The sequence below is a fragment of the Fusarium subglutinans genome (genome assembly GCF_013396075.1).
Source record: "Fusarium subglutinans strain NRRL 66333 chromosome Unknown NRRL66333_c0000001, whole genome shotgun sequence".
NCBI lineage: Eukaryota > Fungi > Ascomycota > Sordariomycetes > Hypocreales > Nectriaceae > Fusarium > Fusarium subglutinans.
In genome coordinates this window covers 511,477-535,666 of record NW_023502064.1, presented here as the reverse complement: position 1 = coordinate 535,666, position 24,190 = coordinate 511,477, and the positions used below count along the sequence as shown (strand labels likewise).

Below are 24,190 nucleotides of genomic sequence, written 5' to 3'. Positions count from 1 at the left end.
ATGTGGGCTGCTACAATGCCTTATTACTCAGAATACCAGTCGGATCGTTCTAGGCGCGATACAAACCAGAATGCTCAAGCCAATGCCAGTAGTGATGCCCATGGCTACCGCGATGTATCCCCCCACACCCGGCATTCGCCCATCGATCTGGACGAATACATGGTGCCAGCCATAGAGGGTCCTCCATCACCCGAGAGAATTCGCCAATTGAGCAAGCAGATGAAACATGCGTCTCACCTTAATCGAGGTCACCGGGCTGTATCGTCTGGGTCTTCGTCCTTTGTGAATAGTGAGCGAGGATGGGAGCAGGGATTCGAAAACATGAGCATTACTCGGCACTCGTCCCAACGATCCACGACTAGCGGAGCTTCTTCCTCTCGAGACCGACCCGACAGTGTGCAAGTATTGGGCAAGAACATCTTCCATCGCCGTGCAAAGTCGAGCAAGTCAGGACGCTCGAGACGTGAGAGCAGTGCCCAGAGCTCATCAGGAAGTTCACTATACTCGACTGAATTGAGCAGCGAAACGTCCTTGACCACCTTCAAGGACGCCATCATGCCTACTATCTTTGCCCGCCGGAAATCATCTCGCGACGAGACAGCCCTACAGAAGAAGCTTCAGATATCTGGGCCTTTCAACTTCCAGCATGTAACGCATACTCCGCGCGAACAGGTAGCCAACTCAGCATCTCGTACTCTTGGACAGGAGCAACCCCAACCCAACATCTACTCAGACCGCGTTGTCGAACTTGAAGTATCTCCCCGTAGTTCAAGAGCCTCTAACCTTCCACGTCGATTGATCAAGCACGCTCGATCTCAGGAGCAGCTCCGTACCAGCCCACCTCGGCCAGTCCGACCCCCAAGACCTCCTCCGCTTGAGCCACTTCACTCTCCTACTCTGGGTGCCCCTATTCCTCCCCCAAGAGGCTCAAGCCGACAGCTCAGCCTGCAAGATGGTGACGCACTTGCAGTGGCAAAGTTTAATCGTCCACTGACGAGTGGTGGGTTCCGACACCCTCAGCCTTTCAGCCCTAGTGAGATCATGGAGCGACCTCCAGCAACATCACATGGTTACGCCATGGCCCCTGAACAGGCAATATTGCCAGTAGACGATCACCGATTCTCGCATGCGATCACCACCCCCGATGATGCAGCCTGGCCACTTCCGGTAACCGCAACTTATGAGCCACCATTGCCAGATGTACCAGAGGAGGAAGAACATATGGTAAACATTGGACGATCACCAAAGAGTATCATCAGCACCAGGTCTTCGTTGCGTGCTAGCCAATCGGTCCCTCTCCTTCGGGGCTCCCAGACTCTCGAGAATGATGCTGCCCAAAACAGTGCTGGACACTACAATGGCCAAGCTCACTCCTTTAGAGAGAGTTGGGAGGATGACATCGACTACTGCTACGAACATGAGGCCGATGCCAACTTCGATTACGAGTGGGAGAGACCGTCGTTGGAAGGTGGACGAGAGCATCCACCTGGAGTTCAAGTGGCATTGTTTGAAGACGATGAGTTGAGGGAGCTACCGACCATCGGCACTGCTGAGTCGTCTCCCGGTATGCTTTCCGCGTCCCGTTTTGATATGCCGGCTCTAAGCCCCGCTAGTCAGGCTTCGCCGGAGAGTGCCTTCGAGGCCGTCACCCCAAGCACGGGAGCCGCTGTGACCAATAACTTCTCGCTCCCACGCGGTGACAAGGTCCACCGACCATCCAATCTTAGCCATTGTCGAAACGACTCTCGAGCATCCAGCTTCAAGGAGTCGTATGGCTTCACCCTGTCCCCTTCGCTGCTCATCCCTGGTGACTACCATCAACAGATGCTCCTCAATGAGACTGAGAGACAGAGCTATTCGGGTGAGGATGATGTGGTTCATGGTATTGTTGACCCTGACCACCCCTATGAGGATGTCAGCAACGCTGCCAGTCACACCTCTCTTCAGATGTCTCATCAACGCGCAAGCACTTCCACTACTGCCACCAACTCTACATCTCTCTCTGACTCTACTGGCGAGCGTCATGTCTCTACCAACTCCACCTGGACTAACTTGACTCGTCTCACCAGCAGCACGTCGCTGAACAAGTGGGTTGAGTCAAATAACACAATCCGTGAGTCACAGATCATCAAATCACACGATGATAGCGACGAAGAAGACACAACTCCTCCTGCCTCTACCGAGAAGGACACGGTCCCTGAGCTCACACCATTTCCCTCTATGCCCATCACCAAGAAGCCTCACCACAAGAGCCACGCAAGCGAGTCTATCGTCAGGGATGATATCCCCAGCAACACCAAGTCTGTCGAGCTTCCCAAGACCCGACGTCCTCGTGCTAGAACAACAAGTCTCAGCACTCAGGCCCCTCCCGTGGGCCAATATGCCCTATTTCCCCGTACATATGCCAAGGGCAATGGCGATCGTATCTAAAGTGATATGATCGCTCCATCTTGATTTGCTATCTGTTTTCGGCCTCGACACTTGAGGCAGCTTTCTTTTTATATCCGTTTCATATCTCTCTCTCTCTCTCTCTCTCTCACGTGCGACATATGTCGCCTTTACATTGCCTTTACACAAGACACTATGCTCCTGGGTGTGCCAGCCCATGGTTGGATTTCTTTTGTATGGGTTTGGGTTTTGCCGCGAAAGGCATTCTATACTTGGATCCCTGGTCCTATGGTCCGGCTTTCAGGCCTTGACCTTCAGCCTCCGGCAACCGGGTCGTTTAAGGCGCACTTTTGATCTGCAGAAAGCAGTTCAGGGCATTGGGGGCGGTACTCAAAAGCTAAACAAGGCATTGGGTGTTTTTCTTCTTATTCTTATTCTTTTTCTTCTTTACTGCAATGATTTATTCGGAGTCGACCACTGGGGGGTTGGCCAACGGGTGAGATAAGGTCCAACTCTGTACGAGAGACCTTTGGGAACCAACTGGCGCAAAATTTCCAGTTATGATGAGTGATGGGTTTATGAACATTTAGACAAAAATCAGCGGCACATAGCAGTAAGCTATCTTGTACAACATACCGGCACCACAACCAAAAATGCATTTCTGCCAAGCGCGCTGACTTTGAGACATTTACTTGCTCTTTGTATACTAAGTTAAAAATGACTAAAAAATGTTAAAGTTTAACAACCAAACATTCATTAATTCGCATGCTGTGTGACCAACTTATTTTATTCAACAACTGAAAATTACGATGCTTTTTTATTTTTATTTTTATTTTTTATATGATGCATGCCATCTGTCAAGGGTTACATTGAATGGAGTGGCTCACGCTACAAGAAGATTCAGGATCCAAGAGTATACGACAACGTCTTGCCTGTGACAAGGACTGATCTAGCCGTCCAGGATAAATGTCTGGATCTTGTATAGTTTCCTCAAAGGAGAGCCAATATACATTCAAGTTATGGAGGTCAAACGAAGATGCTTGTCATGCATCATTGTGGAATGAATTTCAAATCGCAACCATAAGTCTATTCCATGAACTCGATTATAGACAGACATGTCTCTGATAAGCCAGTGTCATATAACCCATGCTCAAAAGCCATGTCTATCCCTTTCCCATTTTCTAAAGTCTTTCTCTGTTCCTTCTGCCCACCCGTGCCTGCTCCATATAAAACACTAAACCGTAGTGTTCCCCTAAAGAATCCTAATGCTCCACACCAACGTAGACAAAGAAGAAGATTCAAGTAAGAAGACGTGGTAACATGATGTAACACAGAACATTGTGTCCAGTCCAATCAAGTCAAGCCCATTTCTCTATGTCTCTATGTGCCGTGGGGTGTTGAGGCTTTTGCGTCATGTGAGTCGTAAGTCCAAAGAAAGGATGGCATGGATAATGAGGCAAGGAGGTGTAACAAGGACAATCAAACAACGTGTCTAAGTGAGGGAATGCAAAAGAAATATAAAGAACAAACATGTAAGCAAGTACCCATGAAAGGACATAGTCACTTCGATTCGTGATACTGCATAAGCGCCACGCCCCTTTTGAATCTGCCACAACTTGAGAATCAAAACATGAAAACGAATATCAATAAGGCGTCTGGTAATAGTTCGCATGGGTAAGGAGTGTCCACGTCAAACAAATCGTCATGGGATCAACATGCTGTGCGAACAAAAGAAGCAAGCCAAAGAATAATCAAACGACTATAGGAATATGAAGAGAGCATGGAAGAGTTGAAAAGAGATGCAAACTTATCAAACATATATCCGTTCATGACCATGTTGTTTGAGAAGACTGACTCTCGAAAGCTTTGAATGAGTGTGCCACTCTTGCCTCCCTATATCCATAATATGTTATTCATTATGAACCTTCTTTCTCATCATCATCATCCCGCTCCCTCTTGGGAATCTTATTCGCCTCGGGTTCGACAGAGTTCTCTTGGCCCGAAGAGGACGTTGCGCTTTCGGAATTTGAATTTTTGAGTCGTCGTAGGCTGCCATGAAGTTCAAGGTTCTCGAGTTCGAGTTGATTTCTCTCACGCTCTAGTGCTTGAATATGCTTGCGAGCCATTTCAAGCACCTCGCCCTTACTGACACGCCTATCAGCGTCATTTGCATGATCGGATTCGTTATCATCGTTTCCATTGCCACTGATAGTTTCCCCATGACGGACTTGATCGGGTAGCGCACTGAGGAGAGATTCGAATTGAGCATTCAGGCGATTTCGATATTGCTTCTCGACGAGGTTATGAGAGGCTCGTGTTCGACGGTCTTCGGGAGTATCGTTGGGCTTGTCCCGGCTATTTTTAGATGTCCGAGAAGCACTACGGAGCTTGCTTTGGCGGCTAGATGCTGTTGATGCTGTCGAGGCCATGGTCACGGATTTGGAGCCAATACTAGCACGGCTGTTTTGCGACGCAGAACTGGGACTGGCAGCATCGGATACCGAAGGTGCTGTTCCGCCAGTACTGCTACTCGTAGCCCCCTGAGAAGCGTCCGATAGTTTGCGAGTCTCTTTCTTTTGTCGTCTCGGTCGAGGAGTCTTTCGTGGACGAGAAGCAGGTGTCGCATTATTGTCTCCCGTAGGTTCGTCTATCTCGGCCCAGGGGTTGCTAGCAACATGATGAACGGGGGTCCGCACTTTTGGAGTGCTGGCATCATGGCTCATCGAATCGTCCCATTGATTTGGAATGCCGGTATCGAAGTGGGCACTATTCGGGTGAATGCTTGAGGGTGAAACGAGATTGCTTCCGTACGAAAACGAGGCTGGATCTGTCGGCGCATGTGAAAGATGATTCGAATGCCCAACAACCCCCATATGCCCTGGCATATCAAAATCAAACTGAGGGTGATTCAGCTGCAAATTTGGAGGAACATGATACATGCTCCAATCCATCGACATTGGGCCAGAAGAGGCGGGAGGGATGTGACTTGCAAACCCAGTGGGCGGAAGACTCGCTGAACTCTGAGCTGAATGAGCTCCATGGCCATGGCCGTGGCCATGAATTCCATGCGCCTGGGGATGCGCACCATGAGAAAGATGGGAACCATGTGGGTGTTGCTGCGCGTGTAAGTCGACATCAAGGTCAATTTCAAGATGAGCGCGTGATTGTGCACGTGACGATTCAGGAACGGTGCCCGGCAGTTGCATTCCGAGTACCGGGCCCGGTAAGGTCACCGGACCCGAGTGATGATTTGCGTTTGGATTCGCGTGGTGGTGGGTCTCGATTTCGGTCGGTTCTGGCCGCGGCGGCGCATCGCGGCTGGTTCGATTCGGCGACGAAATGGGCTGTTGATGTGGGAAATGACCGGGTGGCGCCGGCGCTATCATCTGCTCCAACGGAAACACCAAACGTTAGACTTTATTCCATCTTACACTGATTGTTCACTCTTCTCTTTCATCTCCTGTTTTCTGTCTCAAAATTGCCACTCTACTGTCTCTTCCTGGTCTCGACTCGCTTCAGCTCCTTTCCCCCATCCGCTTTTTTGTCCCTGAGCCATTGAATTAAATTGAATGCACCTCGTTTGACGAGGAAACCTTTGCAAAAAATAGGCCTCTTCTAAACGAGTTTTTCTGTGGTGTCATCGAATACCAGGGCGCGACAACAAACCATGGTTCAATAGCTCGAGCCATTCTTCGGGAGAGACGGAGTCGAGACAGACACCAGTTGGGTCGAGACTTAGCCACTGGCCTGATGCATGGTGTTGACATGTCTCAGCTGCTTTGCTGCAGCCATGACATGCAATTGAGCATTGACCTCGACAGGATATCTCCAACTGGCCGAACTTACCTCTTCAACTTTAATTCACATCGCACAAGGGGGCAGCAGTACACTCTCCACGCGTCTCGTTGTCAATCAACGTACCTCTGGCTCTTCTATGAGAAAGTCATAGAATGACTGGTCCTCGTTGTGATCCCCCGCCATGGTGGGATTGGAGGTCGGAGGCTGCAGCAAATTTTGGATCTGCCTAGCCATTCGAGTGTTCGTCCGGCTATTGTGTTTAGATGTCTGGAGGAGTGGGCCGGGTATCGCTTTTGCCTATGCAACCAGGCGTGCCCTGGCTGTCACTTTGATAGCAACTGGTCGTCGATTGTGATCCAAGGATCAAGGTATGATGTCGAGTGGAAGTGCGATCGAGCTTCGATCAGTGAACGTCTTGATAAACAACTTCCGTTGATTCAATCGGCCTGGGCCCGTGGCCGGCACCGTACTTCACCACGGAGGTTGTAGTTTAAGGGACCCGACTGCTTATACAGCAATTTGAAGCCGCAGACTCCGACGTCACTAGAATCTGCTCAATAGTTCTAGCACCACGGACGCCGATTTGTACCCAACAAGCAAATTAGAAGATCGAGGGCTCTATTCCCATTCCAGGAGGGGCGATGCTGTACGGTAGTCTCGTGCTCCCACCAAACACAAGATAAAATGTCACCCCACCGAAGAGATTTCTCGGCACCACGAGACAATCGGTCACCTATTAGGTGACGGATCGAATGTCTTTTCCGGCCCTTAAATCTTTCTCAGATGATGAGCGAATGAGTGGCCGTGCCTTTCGTTTCCACTAACGGCATTCAAGGTCTTCCCTCACTGCCGCTCCGCGTACCTGCTTCACACCATTATTAACGTCAGAGCACATGCTGGGTTGGGTGACATTTGCCCAGATCGTCACATCTTTACTCACAGGTTCCCTCTTCAGCCGCACTACCGGCTGCGTATCCTCGTGGTGGTCTTTCCTTTTCTCGTACTTCGGCCTCCGGCCCCTTTCCTTCTCCTCCTTCGTCTGTCACCTCTTCCCCTGAGGCTGTGAGAGTCGAGTGACTAGTCACGGGGACATTCAATGTTGTCCCGAGGCCTGAGCGGTAATATGGTTCGAGGCCCTTGATGACTACACTCTGGTGTGCTCACGCAGTGGCCCTAGTCATAGGATGTGGTGAGATCTGTTTTGTCAAAAATAACATAGGGCAACCTGATGGTGTTGTGTCAAAGCAGGACAAGCTTCTCTTCCCTTCCCCACGTGAACTATTAGGCTTCCAATAAGAAGATGTGGCTGGTATGAATCCGTGGCCGTGGGAAAGCCAATGCTGAATGATGGAGGAGCCATGTGTGGATTCAAGTCGACGCCCTGATTGTGTTTGCATTAACTCGACAATCGAATTGGCCAGTGCCCCCGCCTTTACCGCCCAAAGGGGGACTTGGGGACAGCTTCTGGGAAACCTGAGCTGGAATTGGACCTGGGAAATAGGTGGACTCCTTTGGGGGGAGGAGACAGGAAATCGGGGCTGGGATTAGGTCCGGGAAGGGGACGGGGACCGACTGTAAGTGGTACTTCGGGCATTCGTGCTCTGTAAATGATCGGCATACCGAAACCTCGCCCATCCAGCCTTTATTGGACATCTTGGCTTGACAAGCCCTACCGCTCACATGTCAAGCGCGGAAGAGTGCATGTTTGAGGCGCCTATATCTTCCCTGTCAATGCCGTTCTCCCAGTTCTGTCAGTTTGGCGCGATGCCGAATCATGTTGTAGTAACGATTGTGAGCGGTCAGATCTGGATCATCTTAAACTAGGCTATCCGGCCACTCCACAAGGCTCTTGCCCGTTCTAAACTGGAGGGAGAAGGATGTTATTCATCCGTTATCTCATAAAAGCCAAGAGTCCGCTCGCTCTGTCAAGTGCAACAGCTCGACCAGCCCAGGTATTCAGGTAGCTCATCGAAAGAAGGATCCCTCGTAAGTCGAGAAGCTCACTGGGTATTCTGGGAATAACGACCAGGTGACTGAGGCACGGCCATCGCGATACTAGATGATACCACAAGTATCTTCATTTTGCTATGACTTCGTACGGTGGCCCGGTTGTTTCGGATCCAGCAGCACGGAGATGATAACTGTAACTAGATGGTTCCATTGATTTGGTAATTTTGACAGGAACACTCCAACCAGTTACGGATGGCTTCTGATTCAAAGCAGACCGCGTACTGACCACACAATTCTGTATGTATATGTCTGTATTATGGTGGTCTGATCCAAGTTCGCAACCGAGGAGCGGGGGGTGGCTGGCTACAACCAGGGGGGAGGGGGCCGCAAGCCTGTAGCCCACCCAACGAAAATGTATGCCATGCCTGGGAAAAGAGGACCCTGGGATAAAGGGATTCACGTTGGATGATGAAGCTAAGACGTTTCGAGGGGAATTGGGGACTAATGGAACCGGATGTGGTTGTTGGCCGTTGAGCTGATATGTCGTTTTGGGGGGGCGTCGTTAGGACTGAACATGACGGACGGGAAAGACAACGGTTTTTTGTGGGCTAATAAACCATGTCCATCTATCGCTGCCGTCTTCGTGGCGGTAGTATTTTTTTAGCCCTCTTGTTCGACGTCACTGTTTCTGGGTCTTGTTTCCTCTTTTCGGCGGTGACATCTCCTCTCTTTTTTTTTTTTTTTTTTTTGATGGCGCTGAGTTTGCTGCAGAGTGTGAACAAGTTATGCTCGTCGAACGAGATGGTGCAGACAAGTCGTTGGCCGAAAGCCAACGTCACTTCCGAAAGGAAGAGGAATACATCCCTCTTCACCCTACCTATGCAAAGTGCAGTTGGCCCGGAGCTGCTTCTCCTCTTGTGAAACAGACAGTCGATTATGTAGTGGCAGGGCTTGCATAATGGTTTGTGTGGCTTGCTCAGCCCTGGCAATTCATATCGAAGTGTTGTATAGCTCATATTCAGCCTGGATCTACGTTCGGCCGCGAGTACTAGAAGTTGCCTTGTAAGGACCTAGAGTTTCCTGGGATGGATCAAATACAGGCAGAATTAGTCAACCGTGTGAAACAGAGGAAAGAGTCCTTTCGGAAGGCAGCCGCACTTTCCTAGGACAATGGAACGAATGGACTGGCTGCCACAGACACCTCAGATATGTACCAACTGTGCCTAGGTTAGGTAGTAACTACCAACCCTGCGCCTGCCCTGTCCTGCACGGGGAGTAAGATGTTTGGGAAGGTGCGACGCAGAACGGCTGAACGGGTACCTTCTTCATGCCAGCCAGGTATTACACGATGTGCGCGTTGGATGTGGAGCTGATGAGGAGGCAGGTTGGGTGTAGCTACCTTAAGGTAGTATAAGGTAAGGTAATAAGGTAGGCAAGAGAATTGTAGGTAGGTACTTAGGTAGTGCTAGTTTCGTTACTCGATGGGAAACCGAAGGAATGGCTCGAAAAGACCAAGGATTTATAGAGATCGTGACAGGCCAACTTCCCTGCCACTTAGACAGATTCAGTTCAGGTCCAGCAAGTCATAGTTACGTCTTAAACTCATGTAAGAAACCGTTTTCTATAACTCAAAAGCTTGTTCTGCAGAAGCCGGCGATAGCGAGCGCTCCTACGAACCCTTGAAGGATCAGATCATGGGATATTCGACCCAAACAAACTTCCCTTTGACTGACGGGGCCTTCTGTTATAGGACCCAGGCATTATTTGTGATACCCTCCAGGTACCCCTGATCCTCGGCTCTGCAGGCCGAGTAGCCGGTCGTTCAGGTTGTCAGAACCCTCTCGTGCATTATCGCTGACGGGACGCAAATGTTCATCTGCAGGCTCCCATCCATCCTTCACACGACAATTACATACCAAACTTAGTACGATACCTAAGGTCAGCAGTTCCAAGGTGACCCTACCATACCAACGGCCCGGCCAATTCGATGTGCTGACTCGGTTACGGCCCCCCTCCTGTGAGTGAACCCACGTCGGAGCCGGAGTGTGTGAGCTGTCACATACTAATGCGGTAATACATGAAAATGATTTTTTCCCTTCCTCTTTTTCATTTATTGTGCTCCATGTTACGCTGAACTTCGGCAGAAGCAAAACTTCGCTTACACCCCTGGCCCCGGCTGATCTGATCTTTGTCCAAACTTTAAACGACAAGGTCTTGGACCTTTGAATGGCACCTTTTTTTTCTCCAAATATACCCAATAATACGAGACTCGAATTTTACCCCTCGGATCTCGTTACTATTACCAGAAAGGGCAATTTCTATGACACCAAATCTTGGTGCATTGAGCTGATCAACATCACCACGAGGCTTTAGTATCAGGCCACCTCAAGAGGTCTATGTGCGTACCTCAGCTTGCAGTATGTATCTTATTAGTCTCTTAACCTGTCATCGCCGATCAAGGGCCACCCCTGATCGTCGAAGCCAAACCGAGAACGTTCAGCAACTATCCGTCTCCACCTATAGAATCAGCAAGACTCACATTGGGTGTACAGGAACGCACACGAAAGAGTGCAGGATCGTGATCTACGTGTAGTCAGCAGCCAGCCTTCCGGAGGATATCCATGTTTTCTTTTCTTCAGGAGAATTAATTACTAGCTACCGAACCTAGGTACCTATTTACGTATTTGCCTTGGCGTTCGTATGTTGTTTGCGACTCGTGAGCACACTATAGCAGAGACTGACTGATACGATGGTAATTAGACTGTTCGTTGTAAAGCCGGCGATAAGATTTTATGGGGGCTCTCTTAATTGTCGTCACTTCCTAGGTACCTATAGTACCTAAGGTAGCTCTTTGCGGCTGACAACTGACGGGCGATCCAAATGTACCCCTCTCCGGTTGACGAGAACAAGGAATACCCTAGATGGCTTGATCAATTACGAGCCTGCAGTAGATGTATAACAGGCTAAAGGACCTACGTCCCGAGGCTCTTTCAACTTGATGATTTATTGTGATAGTATTAATGAATAAACTTCCATAATAAGAAACTCAGCGCAAAGCAAGCTTAATTTCATCTAGCCTCAATCGATCTAGTCTGGTCGACTATGTCAATGCCATGGATGTCATGACCAATGCTCACCGCAAAGTTGTTCTGAACATGAGTCGTGCAGGAAAGACTGCTTGCTGACCAAACTATCAAAGCGGAAACAATTGTAATTGGTAAAAGCTACTACTACATGAACCCAGGTGGAAGTGTCAAATCGTCTTTCTAGCCCAAACGCCTTTGGTATCTCAGACCAAGATTTTTCCTAGTCCCGCTCCCATTAATCTACTCACGTGTCTCACTTCAAAGACACACACGCACTCCGTAACAACATGCCTCTTAGGTATGCTACGTTTAGCCTGTCTTCTTCTTCTTCTTAGGACGCTCTTCTCCAGCGTCCTCGTCATCATCATCCCGTTCTTCATCCTCATCCACATTGCTCTCGTCACTGCCTGAGCCTGAGCTCTCGTGGGCGCTGTCGTACTCCTCTGCCACATCGCTTTCGCTATCAGTTCGGAAGTCCTCATCCACGCTCTCCTCATCCTCGTCAGCGGAGCCACGGTCGGCCTTCGCGGCAACCTCGTCCTCGGAGTCATCCATCTGCTGATCGAGGGCTGCAGCTAGGAGGTTGGCATCCTCGTCAATCTCGTTCTTGACCCGCAGACCCTTGAGCTTGAAGAAGCTTTCGAGGGCCTTGAGGTCCTCACGGCTGATATTGCTGAACTGGGACGAGCCAGCACCATTCTTTAGAAGAACTGTGATGTCAAATGTCGACAGCGCTGAAACAGCTCCGCTGACACGCGAGAAAGTAACCGATTGTGTCTGTTCGTAGGCGATGTAGACAGCGGGCTTGGGCACAAACATGAAGGCCTTCTCCAGACAGTAGAGGAAACCCTCGCTTGCCTTGATAGAGCACTTGATGCCGTATTGGCTGCGGTGTCTGCACGCGAGTCAGTAATCTTATGACGCAGCAGAAAACAGGGGACGTACGTGATGAAGTCCTTGGCAGGGGATGAAATCTTCCTGTTTCCCAGACCACGGAAGATCTTGGCGACAACTTGGTGGAGGGGCTCCTCGTAATGAGGTTCCAGCTTGTCCTGGTACTTGCTTTTAAGCTCGTCCTCGTTCAAGTTAAGGTCAATAGTGACTTCCTCGTCCTTTTTAAACTGCATCACAACAAAGGGATACCGCGTTTGACCTTGACGCAGGGGCGGGTCCAGACCCATGACAAGCATGTAGTGTACCTCGTCAGGCTTTGGAAGCACCATGAACTTCTTGATGGCCTCGTATTGAATCTTGTAGTCGTAGGTTTTGCCTCGGAGTCGGAAAGAAGCTTCGTACATGTCGATGTCGAAACGTCCTCTACAGATAATGTATTAGCGTGCGCGCAAAAAGAGGCAGAAAACTGGACATACCTGGGCGTGAGATGTAGGACATCCAGGAAAGTGGCGATAGTATCACCAGCAGTCTCACCAATCTCAGCCTTGTCAATCAGAGTCTCGTAAAACAGAGTAGCGGCATTCTTTTCCTGCTCGTCGTTACCGGCATCACTGCCTGCATCCTCTCCTTCAGCCTCCTTGCGAGTTGTGACACCAGGAATGTAGAATCGCATCTCGACTAACTGATCTCGACCAGCAGCAGCCTTGGATCCTTTCGACCTGGCGCCACCGAGCTGGGCATTGGCGCCCGTATCAGGGAGTGCCATCTCTACTGCCACCTCATTGCGGCCAGCGAGGTTGGTGTTTCCAATTTCCGAGTAGGCCAGTTCGAATGCGGGCCGGTTTTGGACGCTGAATGTGAGTTCGGACTTGGAAAATTCGGCCTTGCCCCAGTTCCAGCCTCGCAGAGCATGCTCCTTGCTCTCAAGGGCAGTGCTGTACCAGTTCTTGAACACCTTGGCAAGGCGGTCGTAATCTTCTTGTTGGAAGCCATCGAGCTGGATTATGCCGGACTTGGCGCGCTGTACGATCTTGATCTCATAGCCCTTGGCGGCGCGGCTCCATTGCGCAGAGGCGATGTTGTTATGATCGAGGGTGAAGGTATCGCCGCCGCCCACAGGCTTCCATCCGAAACCGGTCTCTGCGAATCTGCACTTTCCGCTCTCCTTGGAAAGGTCCAAGTAGATGTTATCGAAGCTCTCACTGTGATTTTGATGACTTTGTTAGCTAGCTGTTGCTGCGGCAATGCTTATGAGGGTCATCAAAGGATCGAGCAAGCTCAAGACCTGTGACAATTAGAAAAGGGGTAATTGGGGAAAATCACATACATAGCAGTCATTTCAGCGACTGATAGAAAGCTTTATATGTGCAGAAATATGCTGTGACAAGAAGATGTTGTCGTCCTTGTGAGGTGACGATGTGTTACGATGCAAGGCACGGTTTAACTAGTCTGAAATTTGAGTGCACCCTCAGCTTAAAGGTTCAGGTCGCGGTCGGCGCACGTCTTCACGCGGCCACTATAAAACGCTCCACTTTTGTTATATGATACTCCAGGTCTCACTGGTTGGGCGCATTAGCACAAAATCATAGATGCCGAGACCTGAAACCTGATAACACAGGTAACTTGTAAGGGAAGCCCAGGATTGAATATTGAATGAGGAATCTGGAATCCAACTAGATTGTGACATCCAAATCTCTGTGTATTCTCTTGGCTTTCTGCTCATGGCGACAAAAGCCAAATTGCTGATGACCCTACCATCCATGCCATAGAACTTTAACTGTCGCTGATTTTATCAACAGACTCACCTTGATGGGGCCCCAAAGAACACAACGAGCTCTGTAGTAGAATGAGGTGACGAATGCAAGGCAAGATACTGTAGGTAGCATGTGAATTCAACCAAATCGACAAAATGGCAAGTCATCGCCGAGTCCTTAGGCCCCGTGCACTATTAGTTCCCCAACATTGCCTACGTCGGCCTCCATGTGACCCTTTCTCCGGTCTCCAGTCCCCACTTCCAGCGATAAGTGCATAACATCATAGGCTTGATAACTGTCGCCGCCTTCATTCATCCATCTTCATGATCTACTACTACTATCAACACCTTTCTCTATTTTCCATCAACATAATCTACTCAACAAACTTCAATTTAAATCGTTTATGCGGTTTCCTTTCTGCTCAGTAGGATGGTCAATACCGTCATGACAACAAATCGCCGCTCCCGACTGTCGGGCTTTCAATGCGCCTCGACTGGCCGCGTAACCGCTGCCCTATTACTATCATTCCTCGCCTTCTCGCCATCGTCTGCTCACAATAACATCGGCGACCGATTTCACGACGACGTCCTGCTACCCCCTGGGCCAGCACTTCCAGTATCGCCAGAAGTTCCCGCGCCTGCTGAGCATACCTTCAGCCTCCGGCACATCTACCATCATGGCACACATCTCCACCCAGGCCTCCATCGAAAGCGAGATGTTGTTCATGACCAGTCAAGGGTCTATCTAGCTGCAGAAGACGAATATGGTGAATATGACGTCTCTCGATTAAAAGCCAAGAGCCATCCCCAGACAATCCAGCGTCTAGTAGACCGGAGGCCATCCGTCGTCGACCCTATGGTTGCTGAGTCTCGGCAGAGAGGATACGCAGCCGTGCTTGACGCATCGGCATGGACTATGGATCAGGTGTCTTCACCCGATATCAAAGATAAAGACACTGTTTTGAACTTGGCTATTATGACGGCCAACGCGTATGTCAAAGATGAAACAGAAACCGATTGGGAAGACGTAGGAGAAAGGTGGAACCGCAGCGTCGATTTTGGATGGGAGTCTGATGGTCTTCGCGGCCATGTTTTTGTTGACGATACAAACTCGACCATTGTCATCGGCTTGAAAGGCACGTCGATGGCTGTTTTTGATGGAGAAGGCACCACAACTAATGACAAGGTCAACGACAACCTCTTCTTCAGCTGCTGTTGTGCCCAACAAGGTCAGTGGACCTGGCATCAAGTCTGTGATTGTGCCACAGGCACGTATTCATGCAACAACACTTGTGTTGTTCAGGCTCTGAGGGAAGAGAACCGCTACTACGGCGCTGCCCGCGAACTATACTCGAATGTTACAGAACTCTACCCTGATGCTCAAGTCTGGCTTACAGGGCACTCGCTTGGTGGCGCCGTGACCTCGATGCTGGGTATGACATATGGTCTTCCCGTCGTTACATTTGAAGCCGTCCCAGAGGCGCTTCCAGCTTCCAGACTAGGTCTGCCCGTTCCTCCGGGTGCTAGCGTCGACTATCCCCAAATGCGTGAGAACACGGGCACGTTCCATTTTGGCCACACCGCAGACCCTGTCTATATCGGGACATGTAACGGCGCAACAGCTTCTTGCACTTATGGTGGCTATGCTATGGAAAGCACATGTCATGCTGGATATGAATGTGTGTACGACGTTGTCGCCGATAAGGGATGGAGGGTCGGAATTGGTACACATCGGATTCGTTCTGTCATTGACGATGTCATCAAGAAGTACGATGGTGTTCCCGAGTGCAGACGAACTCCTGAATGTAGGGACTGTGCTCAGTGGAAGATGTACGAAAGTAATGGCACTGAAACCACCACAACACCATCCTCACCAACCTCGACCTCCATGACTACCCGTACTCGGACCCGCACCTCAACTTGTGAGACGCCCGGCTGGTGGGGTTGTCTTGATAAGACCACCCCCGCCTCAACCACAACTTCGACCACTTCGACTTCTACGTCTACCTGCAAGACTCCTGGCTGGTTTGGATGCAAGGATAAGACGACTACCGAGAGCAGCACTACAACGACCGTGGATACTACTCCTACGACAACTTGTCATACTCCTGGAAGGTTCTGGGGTTGCCGCGATGAAGTTGAGGCCACAACAACAGCTGAACCTGGTCAGGTCACGAACGTGTCTGTTACGGCTACGCCCACAGATACAACGGAAAACGTTCCTAGCACGAGCGTGCCAGAAAGTCAGAGGTGTCTCACTCGTAACTGGCTTGGGCTATGCAAGGAGTGGGCTGTTGAAGACGTGGAATTTGCCCCAGATGAGATGTAGGAATCGGCATTGAGAGGTCCTATTGCAGCAGCAACGTCCAGACCATCTCTCGTATCTCGTACATCGATCGCTGGTCGAAGCAACATGCACCTTTGCCTGCCTGTTCCAGCAGCTTGATTTCTGTTTTTCTCTCTCGTACGCGTGCTTGGCTGCGATATAGAGGGGCCCGCTCAGCGGTTAGCCATGATATGTTTAGCGTTTTAGATACACTCATGCAGATCATGAGGATGGAGTCTTTGTTTTGTATACTGGAGGACACGGCGTTTGATTAGGTACGAATGACCGGGCTACAGATTTGAATACATGCGATCTACACATGAGACTCGCACATTTGGACGAATAAAGCAGGTTAAATATCAGAATAAATTGGATTATTAGATTATTCACAATTAATTGTTGTTCATCACCTCGCGATCATTGTGTCGGTGGAATGCACCTATCGTAGTACATCTTCTGTCGTGATGTCAGCAACGTACCTAAAAAAACCATTCCCAAGTCTAGGCGTGTCCCCACCAAAAAAACGCGTTCGTCAACCTTGCATCTTCTATCTTTAGCTTCAATCCCACCAGGCGAAGAGCCACGGCACAATACCGCTTCATTCTATCAACTTGGATATCGTTCAACATACGCAATGTGACATCTTTACGCTTACTCGTTCCGATAATAGATAACTCACAATGGAAACGGAATCCAAACCTTCCGATATGGGGACCCCCTTGTCTTCGACATTATCTAGCCTCAGCGACAGCGGCAGTGACGCTGAAGTTTCGAAGACTACTGGTCTCAACAACCACACCGATAGCCAGAAAAATGACGAAGACACTGTAGAATGGCTGGCTACAACTCGAAAACGCCGTTCCACCGCCGGCAATCGAATGAAGTCGATGCTCGCCAACGAGGAACCCGATTCAGATCTCGAACTACTCTTCGCCGAAGATGAGAACGACCAGGGCTTCTCCGATGCTGAAGAGAACGGTTCGGATGTCCAGATGGACTCTTCAGACGATGAAGACGAGAACGACAATAATGATGATGACCTCGAGGGCGAGAAGGAATTGGAAAAGCAGGCCAAGGAACGTCGCGCTGCTCAGCGCAAGCGAAAGGCGCAAGAAGCCATCCCTGCCAAATTCCGCAAGAAAGTCCGTATCGACCCTACGACGAGAACGCCTGCATCTGCGAAGCCCGCGCCACGACCTAAGAAGAAATCTGAGCGCACTTCATGGCTGCCGTCTGCCGCGGACCTACCGACACGAGCCTCTTCCCGCCAAACGACTCGACTCTCCAAGGAGCAACTGCATCAACAAATGGTGGAGCGAGAGGCGCGCCGGATAAAACAGCTAGCCCAAATGCAGAAGAAAGCTGCCAAGCTGGAGGCGATGAAGAAGCCACCCATGACCCAGGAGGAGCGATTACGAGAGGCAGCCATTGTCGAGAAGCGCAATAGCAAGAGTTTGAATCGCTGGGAGGAGGCTGAGAAACAGCGTGAGGAAGAACGTCGAGCGAAACTGGCGGCACTTCATAACAGAACGTTGAAGGGGCCTGTGGTTACATTTTGGAGTGGAATTGGTGAATGGATGGGAAGGCACATGGTGATCGAGGAGCCTGCCAAGGAGAAGCGGAAGAGAGGCGAGAAGGCAAAGGGTAAAGAGAAGGACAAGGAGAAAGAGAAGGAGAAAGCTGGTTCAATAGAGGACAAGAAGGAGGACGGTCAAAATGGCGAAATCGCAAACGCCAACGCCAAAGAAGGATTGCAACCTTCACAGGACAAACTACCAAGCACAGCGTCAGCAGAGCCTGCAGCACCCTCCGATTCCAAAGACACGAAGCCCGCTACTCCTACTAAACATGTTGAAGACATCACGAAACCCACAGATACACCTTCAACTTCAGAGACTAGTGGTGCTCCTCCAGCGGTTCCCAGGACCGAAGACATCGCTGCTCCGATGACTATGCCACCACCTCCTCAACCGCCCCCTACACCTCCGAGCAGTTTGGCTGCTCCAGCTCCTCCACCATCAACCCTCGTGCCAGCTCCAAGCCCTCCTCCATCCCAGGATCCTCCAGCATGTGGTCTCGCTGCACCGCCGCTGCCTCCTCCACCTACGCCCGTTGGGGCAACATTATCAACAACTTCCTTCGTGGCTCCTCCGTCAGGACTATCTCGCCCACCAGATTCTAAACCATCTGGCGTTCTAGCAGCGCCTATACTTGCTCCTCCCCCAGGTATTGGCATCAACCCTAATGCTCCTCCTATGATGGGCTACGGCAATCCCAAATCCAATGTCCTGGCACCACCAAATACGTCTCAAGGGGCCATGCCTCCTACACTCACTGCAACTGCAACTGCAACTGCAACTGCAACTGCTCCTCTTCATAACACTCCTCCGTCAACTATCTCACCCCCTCCATCACAAACTTCCACGGGAGTTGCGCCCATATCTTCTACAACAAATCTTCAACCCAAAACTATCACGCCCGCTCTCCCAACCAAGTCTACCAGTCCCGACACTCCCGTTGTAGCCCAAGCCCCTGACTCTCAAACTCAACCTCCTCAGCCCTCAACCGGAGCCCGCAATGCCATTGTCTTCCAAAACTTTGACGACAACGCCCTCAAGGATCGTAGCATTCAAACACAGATCATTTTTGGCCGCAAGATGAACAGGCTTTCCAGTAAGTTTACATGGATCTTCAATAAACGTCACCTTCTCTAACATTGGTCAGAACCTTCTCCTGCGCCTCTTTGCGTAATCACAAATCATCCCGCTCGGTATCGGGATCCGTGTACCGGCCTCCCTTATTACAATGCCTACGCGTATCGGGAGATCCAACGCCTCACCCGAGGCGAGTACCGATGGAGCCACATCCTTGGTGCTTGGGTCGGTAGCGGAACATATGCTGCACGGGGCGTCCCCGAACGCTTCCTGAACCCCAACAAGAAAGGGCCTGAAAAGAAATCGACGCCTGACGAGGGCATCAAGGGCAAAGATGCTGTCAAGGCCCCAGATCAAGCCCAGGACCCGCAAACAAAAACCCCTGATGTTCCGTCGGGTATCCCGACTACGGGGGACAAGTTGACTGGGGTCGAACAAGGGGCTTCCGCACCACCAAACTCTGAGCCTAGCCAGACGATACAACCCAAGATGGCGCCACCGGCAGTCACTCAGCCTACAAAGGCTACAAATGCAACGGCCGCAACACCAGAAGCGCCAAATATTGCTCCTGCTCCCGAGCCACAGGCTCAAGCTCCAACAAACCCTCAATCAACTACCGCAGGAAATCTCCCAGCACCACTTCAGGCAGCTCAATAGGATTTGAGGCGAGTTGCTTAGACCACTATTATAGTACTTTGACTAGATACCTTGGGTAGATACAGAGCTGTTGAATGGCAGGAATTGGCGTGATAACACAACAGCGACTACAATATGTCCCAATATTTATGAATAAAAAACGTGTTAACAGCACAAAAGCACGCCTGAGACTATTCACGGTTGGAAGCGTCAACGGAGGTGTGTAACTGGTAAAACCAGTGTTGTAGGTTGGTTATAATTGTGTCTTATCTCATCTATCAAGATTGTGCCACCTACCGATCGCTATGTCATCTACATACACATGCAGATGATAGCAGATCGGTCCATACCATAATCCTCGCCTTAGGTCCACAATTCGTGTCGCGATAACTGCCATGTTGTCCGTCTCATGAACCATACCACCCTTCCCTCACATAATCCTTTAGAATTCCACTGTTACACGGCCGTCTATCTCGATTCGCCCAGACCCTTTTCTTATTACCCCTCGGGGATTGTTGTACGTTTGACATCTCCTTAAGCTGCCTATGCTTGCGCCATCCCCTCTTGTTTCTTTTAAAACGCCAAATGCAAAACCCGCTGTGTTATGTTCATCAAATGTTGAACTCATTTTTTTGAAAACCAGTATTAAACGCCGTCAAAACAATGTTGATCATGGAGTACGGTAGGCGCTGAAGCCCAAAATTAAGTTGTATCGTATCAGATACTATGTGAGTATGTTGTAGTTGACTAGTTGGTCTTGGTGCCAATAACGTCAACCATCCAGCCCAGCTCGGCCGCAAAGTCGTCCAGGCCGGTATCGATAGGCGCACCGAGGAAGTTTCCGCTGTCGCCGCGAGAAAGAAGCGATGTAGAGTTGACCTTGGCATAGGCAGACTGGGACTCGACAATTTTCCGTCCTTGTTCCTGAGACTCCGGGAGACTGTAGCACTCGAAGGAGTCGGTAGTAGGGGCCATGCCAGGAACAGGCTGAAATGCGAGGATGTCACTGTTGCTACTTGATACAACGTCATCCTCATCATCGGTAAGATCAAAGAAGTTGTTTCCTTCATCTTCGGGAAAGTTTGGTGTGGCCGGCGACAAGAAGAAGCTCGTGGCAGGATTGATTCGAGGGCTAGGGGCCCGAAGAGTCTCCAGCCTAGGTCGTGAAGGAAGCACAGCCGATGCAGGCACACCGCTGACCTCTAATAAGTCCTTCCTAGATGGTCTTGAAGGAATCAGAGGCAGCGGCCTTGAATTAGCGGCATCGCTTCTGACTGACTCGGAGGAAGTAGTTCGCTTGAAGGGAGGAGGTGAGAGATGAGTGACGTAGGGCTGTCCATCAGATGCTGCTGAAGTCGCAAAGTTATCGTCGTCATCGTTCTCGTTTTCCTCCACAACATCTTCAGGGATGACTAGAGATGGTCTCTCACTGAGGTTAGAGCCAGGGCGGGGAGGAAGATCATCAGACAGGAAGCGTCGAAGAGATTCGGGTGAGATATCTCTTGTTCGAGTGCCTTCTGATGGCGTCGTGCAACGGTCGTCGATATCCTCGGCGGTATCAGACAAGTCATTGCGGATGGGAGATCGCCCACGCTCGCCTTCAGAATTCACCTTGCGACCGAACAAGCGCTTCCATGCCGCCGGGGCAGGCGATAATGATCGGGACGAAGACTTGTGATTTAAGGATGGAGATGAGCCAACCCGGTAGGGGATGTGGTTGGCTGGTACTGAAGGTGCAGGTCGAGGTGTGATGTACTTGGATTCGGGATTCATGGTTTTGAGATCGGTAGCACGCATAGAGGTAAGAGAAGCACTTCGCTGCCTGAGAGCCTGCTCGACAGGAACGATTAAAGTATTGACAGTTTGGCCAGGTAGGTATGGGCAAGCTGTGGTTGAAGGGAGGCTAAGGTCGTGTGTCTCGACCGAGCCATCTAGCTCATACTGGAAACCCATTGTTAATATAAATGAATGACTGGATTAAGTAATAAACAAGTAATGAATGAATGAATGAGTGAATAAAGAATTGAAATAAGTGAGAGAGGCGATGTTGATTAAATGTGTTTAGGTGGTTGGGTAAACGGGTGTTGATGTATGTAGTTGAGTTCACTAGTTTAAGGCAAGGGAGAGGAATGGGTTTGTTATGAGGTGATGTGCAATGCAATGCAATAAGATGGCATATACCGAAACGGATAGAACAACACACGTACATAGTAATAATAGGTATGACCCATCTTAAGACCACCATGCCTCTTGTTGGGATACGAAGGTGCTGTGCCAGTAGTACCTGAGCCTGAGCTTGAGCTTGTTCCAGCGCCTACGCCAGCGCACGTCGCAGAAGCCGAGACGGAAACGTCGTCACAGACAATGTCACGAAAAGAATAGCAACCTCTCCACTGATCACGGCCCCGCCGGATGTCTCGTTGCATGGGGTGAGATTGGCTGAAATTGTCCCACGACCCAATAAGCCGCACGGACTGTGTCGAAGGGGGAGCTTGACTGGGGGGTGCTTGTCAGCGGCCGTCGTTAAAAGCCATCGGGTGACGGCATGGAAGGGGAATAGAAGCAAAGAAAAAAGGGCAGGGAAATTGCACCAAGCTGCAGTGCGTTACAGCCAGCCACACGCCTTGAAGCCAAGGGGTAACAGCTGAGAAACAAACTGGTACGATAGGCTTGGTCCGTATGAAATGACAGAGCTGGCAATCGTGGGGAGACAAGGGAACCCTTGGATCGATCCCAAGGTAGCTGCAGATAGAGACTTCCATCTGTAATCAAACCCAGCTGTCTTCCCCATTTTGATGCATACAGCATATTAGCAGTACCAAGCACTGCAGCTAGAGGCTGGCTGAGAGGGCTTCGACGCTGACTTCAGCTCCGACTTTTTACGCCCTCAATACAAAAAAAAAGCGACTCAAACATTTTGTTTTTTTCCTAAACACGGCGTCCGTCTATGTCTTGAGGCACAGGCCGGGGGGGCTGGTCGGGGACGGAGCCAAATTCAGATGATTTTCATGCGAGGGTACAGAAATAAGACAATTGAAGCATACCACGGCAAATAAGACACTTCTAGGTAATGTGTACCGGTCCCGGGGTAGAGAATGGAATGACAGCGTTCGATAGTTGAAACACAAAGGGAATGCTGAGAGATGAAGCTGACGCAGTCGGAGAGAAAGTGGTCCAATTGCTGAAGAGAACGATTGTTGTAAAGAGGGATTGGATTGGATATAATGAACCGACTCAACGGTTCCGTAGAAGGCGATCCGCAGAAGTAGTGGATCAACAATCGACCAGCGAGAGGCGAAGTAAGGGAGCAAACAAGCAAACAAACGGAAGGAATATAATTAACAAAAGAAAGAAGAAATGGTCCGAACTCACAACAAGAAAGTGAAAAGAGTCGTTGATGGATCCATGACAGGCGACGGGTGACGGGCCTTTACTACAGTTAATATGTAGGCACCCGTTACCACAGGTCGCTGTGGGGATTAATGATGAGATTGGTACTAATCTGGGAAACCAGTCAAGATCCACGAAAGCGCCTATAGGCTTTGATGCCGGGGATTCGGACAGGTCGAGATTAAGCAATAACAGGAGGCTGATGAAACACCATGAGGTGTTCGTCGCATGTTCAGACAGGCGCGAAGTGGTGTTAGAGACTCTATACTGACTGTCAATGATTGGATGTGAGCCTCTCAAATTACAGCGAATTTAGTTGTAGGTGGTTGACAGCCAATGACCTGACGAGGAGCCCTGAAAGGTGACGGGCAGTAAGCGCCGCAATGGAGTCTTGGAACATGGAACCCCTAGACGACGACGAATGTTGACGTGTACCAAGAACTGGGTAAGTAAGGTACGGAATGCGGCACAGGACGGGCGCTTAAGCGCAGGGCGTCAAAGGCAGCGCAAAATGCCAAAGCGAGGCAAGACGAGGATACTCGGCTATGAGACGAAGCAATGCAACAGTCGGGCACAGCGAAGTACCGTATAACAAAGGCAGGGCAAGGCCGTAGACGAGGGAGCCAAGGGCGGCTAGTGAAGCTGCTTGCTTGCTTGCTTGTTTGCTTGCTTGCGACGCTCGAGTAAAAGTTGTGACCCAGGAGTGGTCGATGCTGCAAAGCAAAGGTGCGCGCGGACAGTTTGGAATACGGTCCCACTAACAAGAGGGTGAATAGTTGACGGTCTCTCGCTACCTAGTTTGCTTTTGGGTGGTCTCAGTCTCAGTCGCAGTCGCAGTCTTGGACGAGGAATGAATGGGGAAAGGTAGAAAAGGGAGACCAAAGATGCAGAATGTTAGATCGAAGAAGAAAAGAGGGTGAGACTTTTTGGATGGGGAGGAGGAGGAATATTGGATATGAGATTGCGGAAAGAGCGGGAGAGGACCCAATTCTGACCAAGATGGAGATGGGGAAATAATGCTCCTGCCTTTCTTCACATTAATTACCTTACCTGCTTAGGTGCCTACCTACCTAGTCGAAAAGCCAAAGGCCTCGCCAATCTAAGGCCAGCTCGGAATGGGAAATGCCACTGTCATTGGAGAAGACAGGTAATATTTCAGCCCGTGGCTGTCAAGTGACAGGTCTGGTTCAGCCCAGCTCAGCCAGGTTTGAATATTGGCCTTTCCAGTTGCGATATCGTTCCGGGTTTGCCAGTGAGACCAACCGAACCATGCACGAGGGCGTCAAGGGGTAGTATTGGCCTATTGGTCTGTTTG

The 24,190-nt window shown here is 50.2% G+C and overlaps 6 protein-coding genes across 6 annotated transcripts; 3 read left to right on the top strand and 3 right to left on the bottom strand.

The window, feature by feature from the left end:
* On the top strand, nucleotides 1-2,430 carry FSUBG_171 (uncharacterized protein; the record flags this gene model as incomplete). Its single annotated transcript, XM_036679406.1, has 1 exon — nucleotides 1-2,430. One exon carries the CDS (start codon nucleotides 1-3, stop codon nucleotides 2,428-2,430), a length of 2,430 nt encoding a protein of 809 aa, XP_036544309.1.
* Nucleotides 2,431-4,304: 1,874 nt separating this feature from the next.
* On the bottom strand, nucleotides 4,305-6,369 carry FSUBG_170 (helix-loop-helix protein; the record flags this gene model as incomplete). Its single annotated transcript, XM_036679395.1, has 4 exons — nucleotides 4,305-5,767; nucleotides 6,055-6,170; nucleotides 6,235-6,242; nucleotides 6,310-6,369. 4 exons carry the CDS (start codon nucleotides 6,367-6,369, stop codon nucleotides 4,305-4,307), a joined length of 1,647 nt encoding a protein of 548 aa, XP_036544308.1.
* A 5,162-nt stretch (nucleotides 6,370-11,531) lies between these two features.
* FSUBG_169 (FACT complex subunit POB3) lies at nucleotides 11,532-13,454 on the bottom strand (the record flags this gene model as incomplete). The annotated part of the gene is made up of 4 exons (XM_036679383.1): nucleotides 11,532-12,117; nucleotides 12,168-12,539; nucleotides 12,593-13,318; nucleotides 13,444-13,454. 4 exons carry the CDS (start codon nucleotides 13,452-13,454, stop codon nucleotides 11,532-11,534), a joined length of 1,695 nt encoding a protein of 564 aa, XP_036544307.1.
* An 860-nt stretch (nucleotides 13,455-14,314) lies between these two features.
* Nucleotides 14,315-16,198, top strand: FSUBG_168 (triacylglycerol lipase; the record flags this gene model as incomplete). Its single annotated transcript, XM_036679372.1, has 1 exon — nucleotides 14,315-16,198. One exon carries the CDS (start codon nucleotides 14,315-14,317, stop codon nucleotides 16,196-16,198), a length of 1,884 nt encoding a protein of 627 aa, XP_036544306.1.
* Nucleotides 16,199-16,875: 677 nt separating this feature from the next.
* FSUBG_167 (signal transducer) lies at nucleotides 16,876-19,506 on the top strand (the record flags this gene model as incomplete). Its single annotated transcript, XM_036679361.1, has 2 exons — nucleotides 16,876-18,868; nucleotides 18,920-19,506. The coding sequence occupies 2 exons, from the start codon at nucleotides 16,876-16,878 to the stop codon at nucleotides 19,504-19,506; spliced, it is 2,580 nt and encodes an 859-aa protein (XP_036544305.1).
* A 726-nt stretch (nucleotides 19,507-20,232) lies between these two features.
* On the bottom strand, nucleotides 20,233-21,438 carry FSUBG_166 (uncharacterized protein; the record flags this gene model as incomplete). The annotated part of the gene is made up of 1 exon (XM_036679350.1): nucleotides 20,233-21,438. One exon carries the CDS (start codon nucleotides 21,436-21,438, stop codon nucleotides 20,233-20,235), a length of 1,206 nt encoding a protein of 401 aa, XP_036544304.1.
* Nucleotides 21,439-24,190: the final 2,752 nt, after the last annotated feature.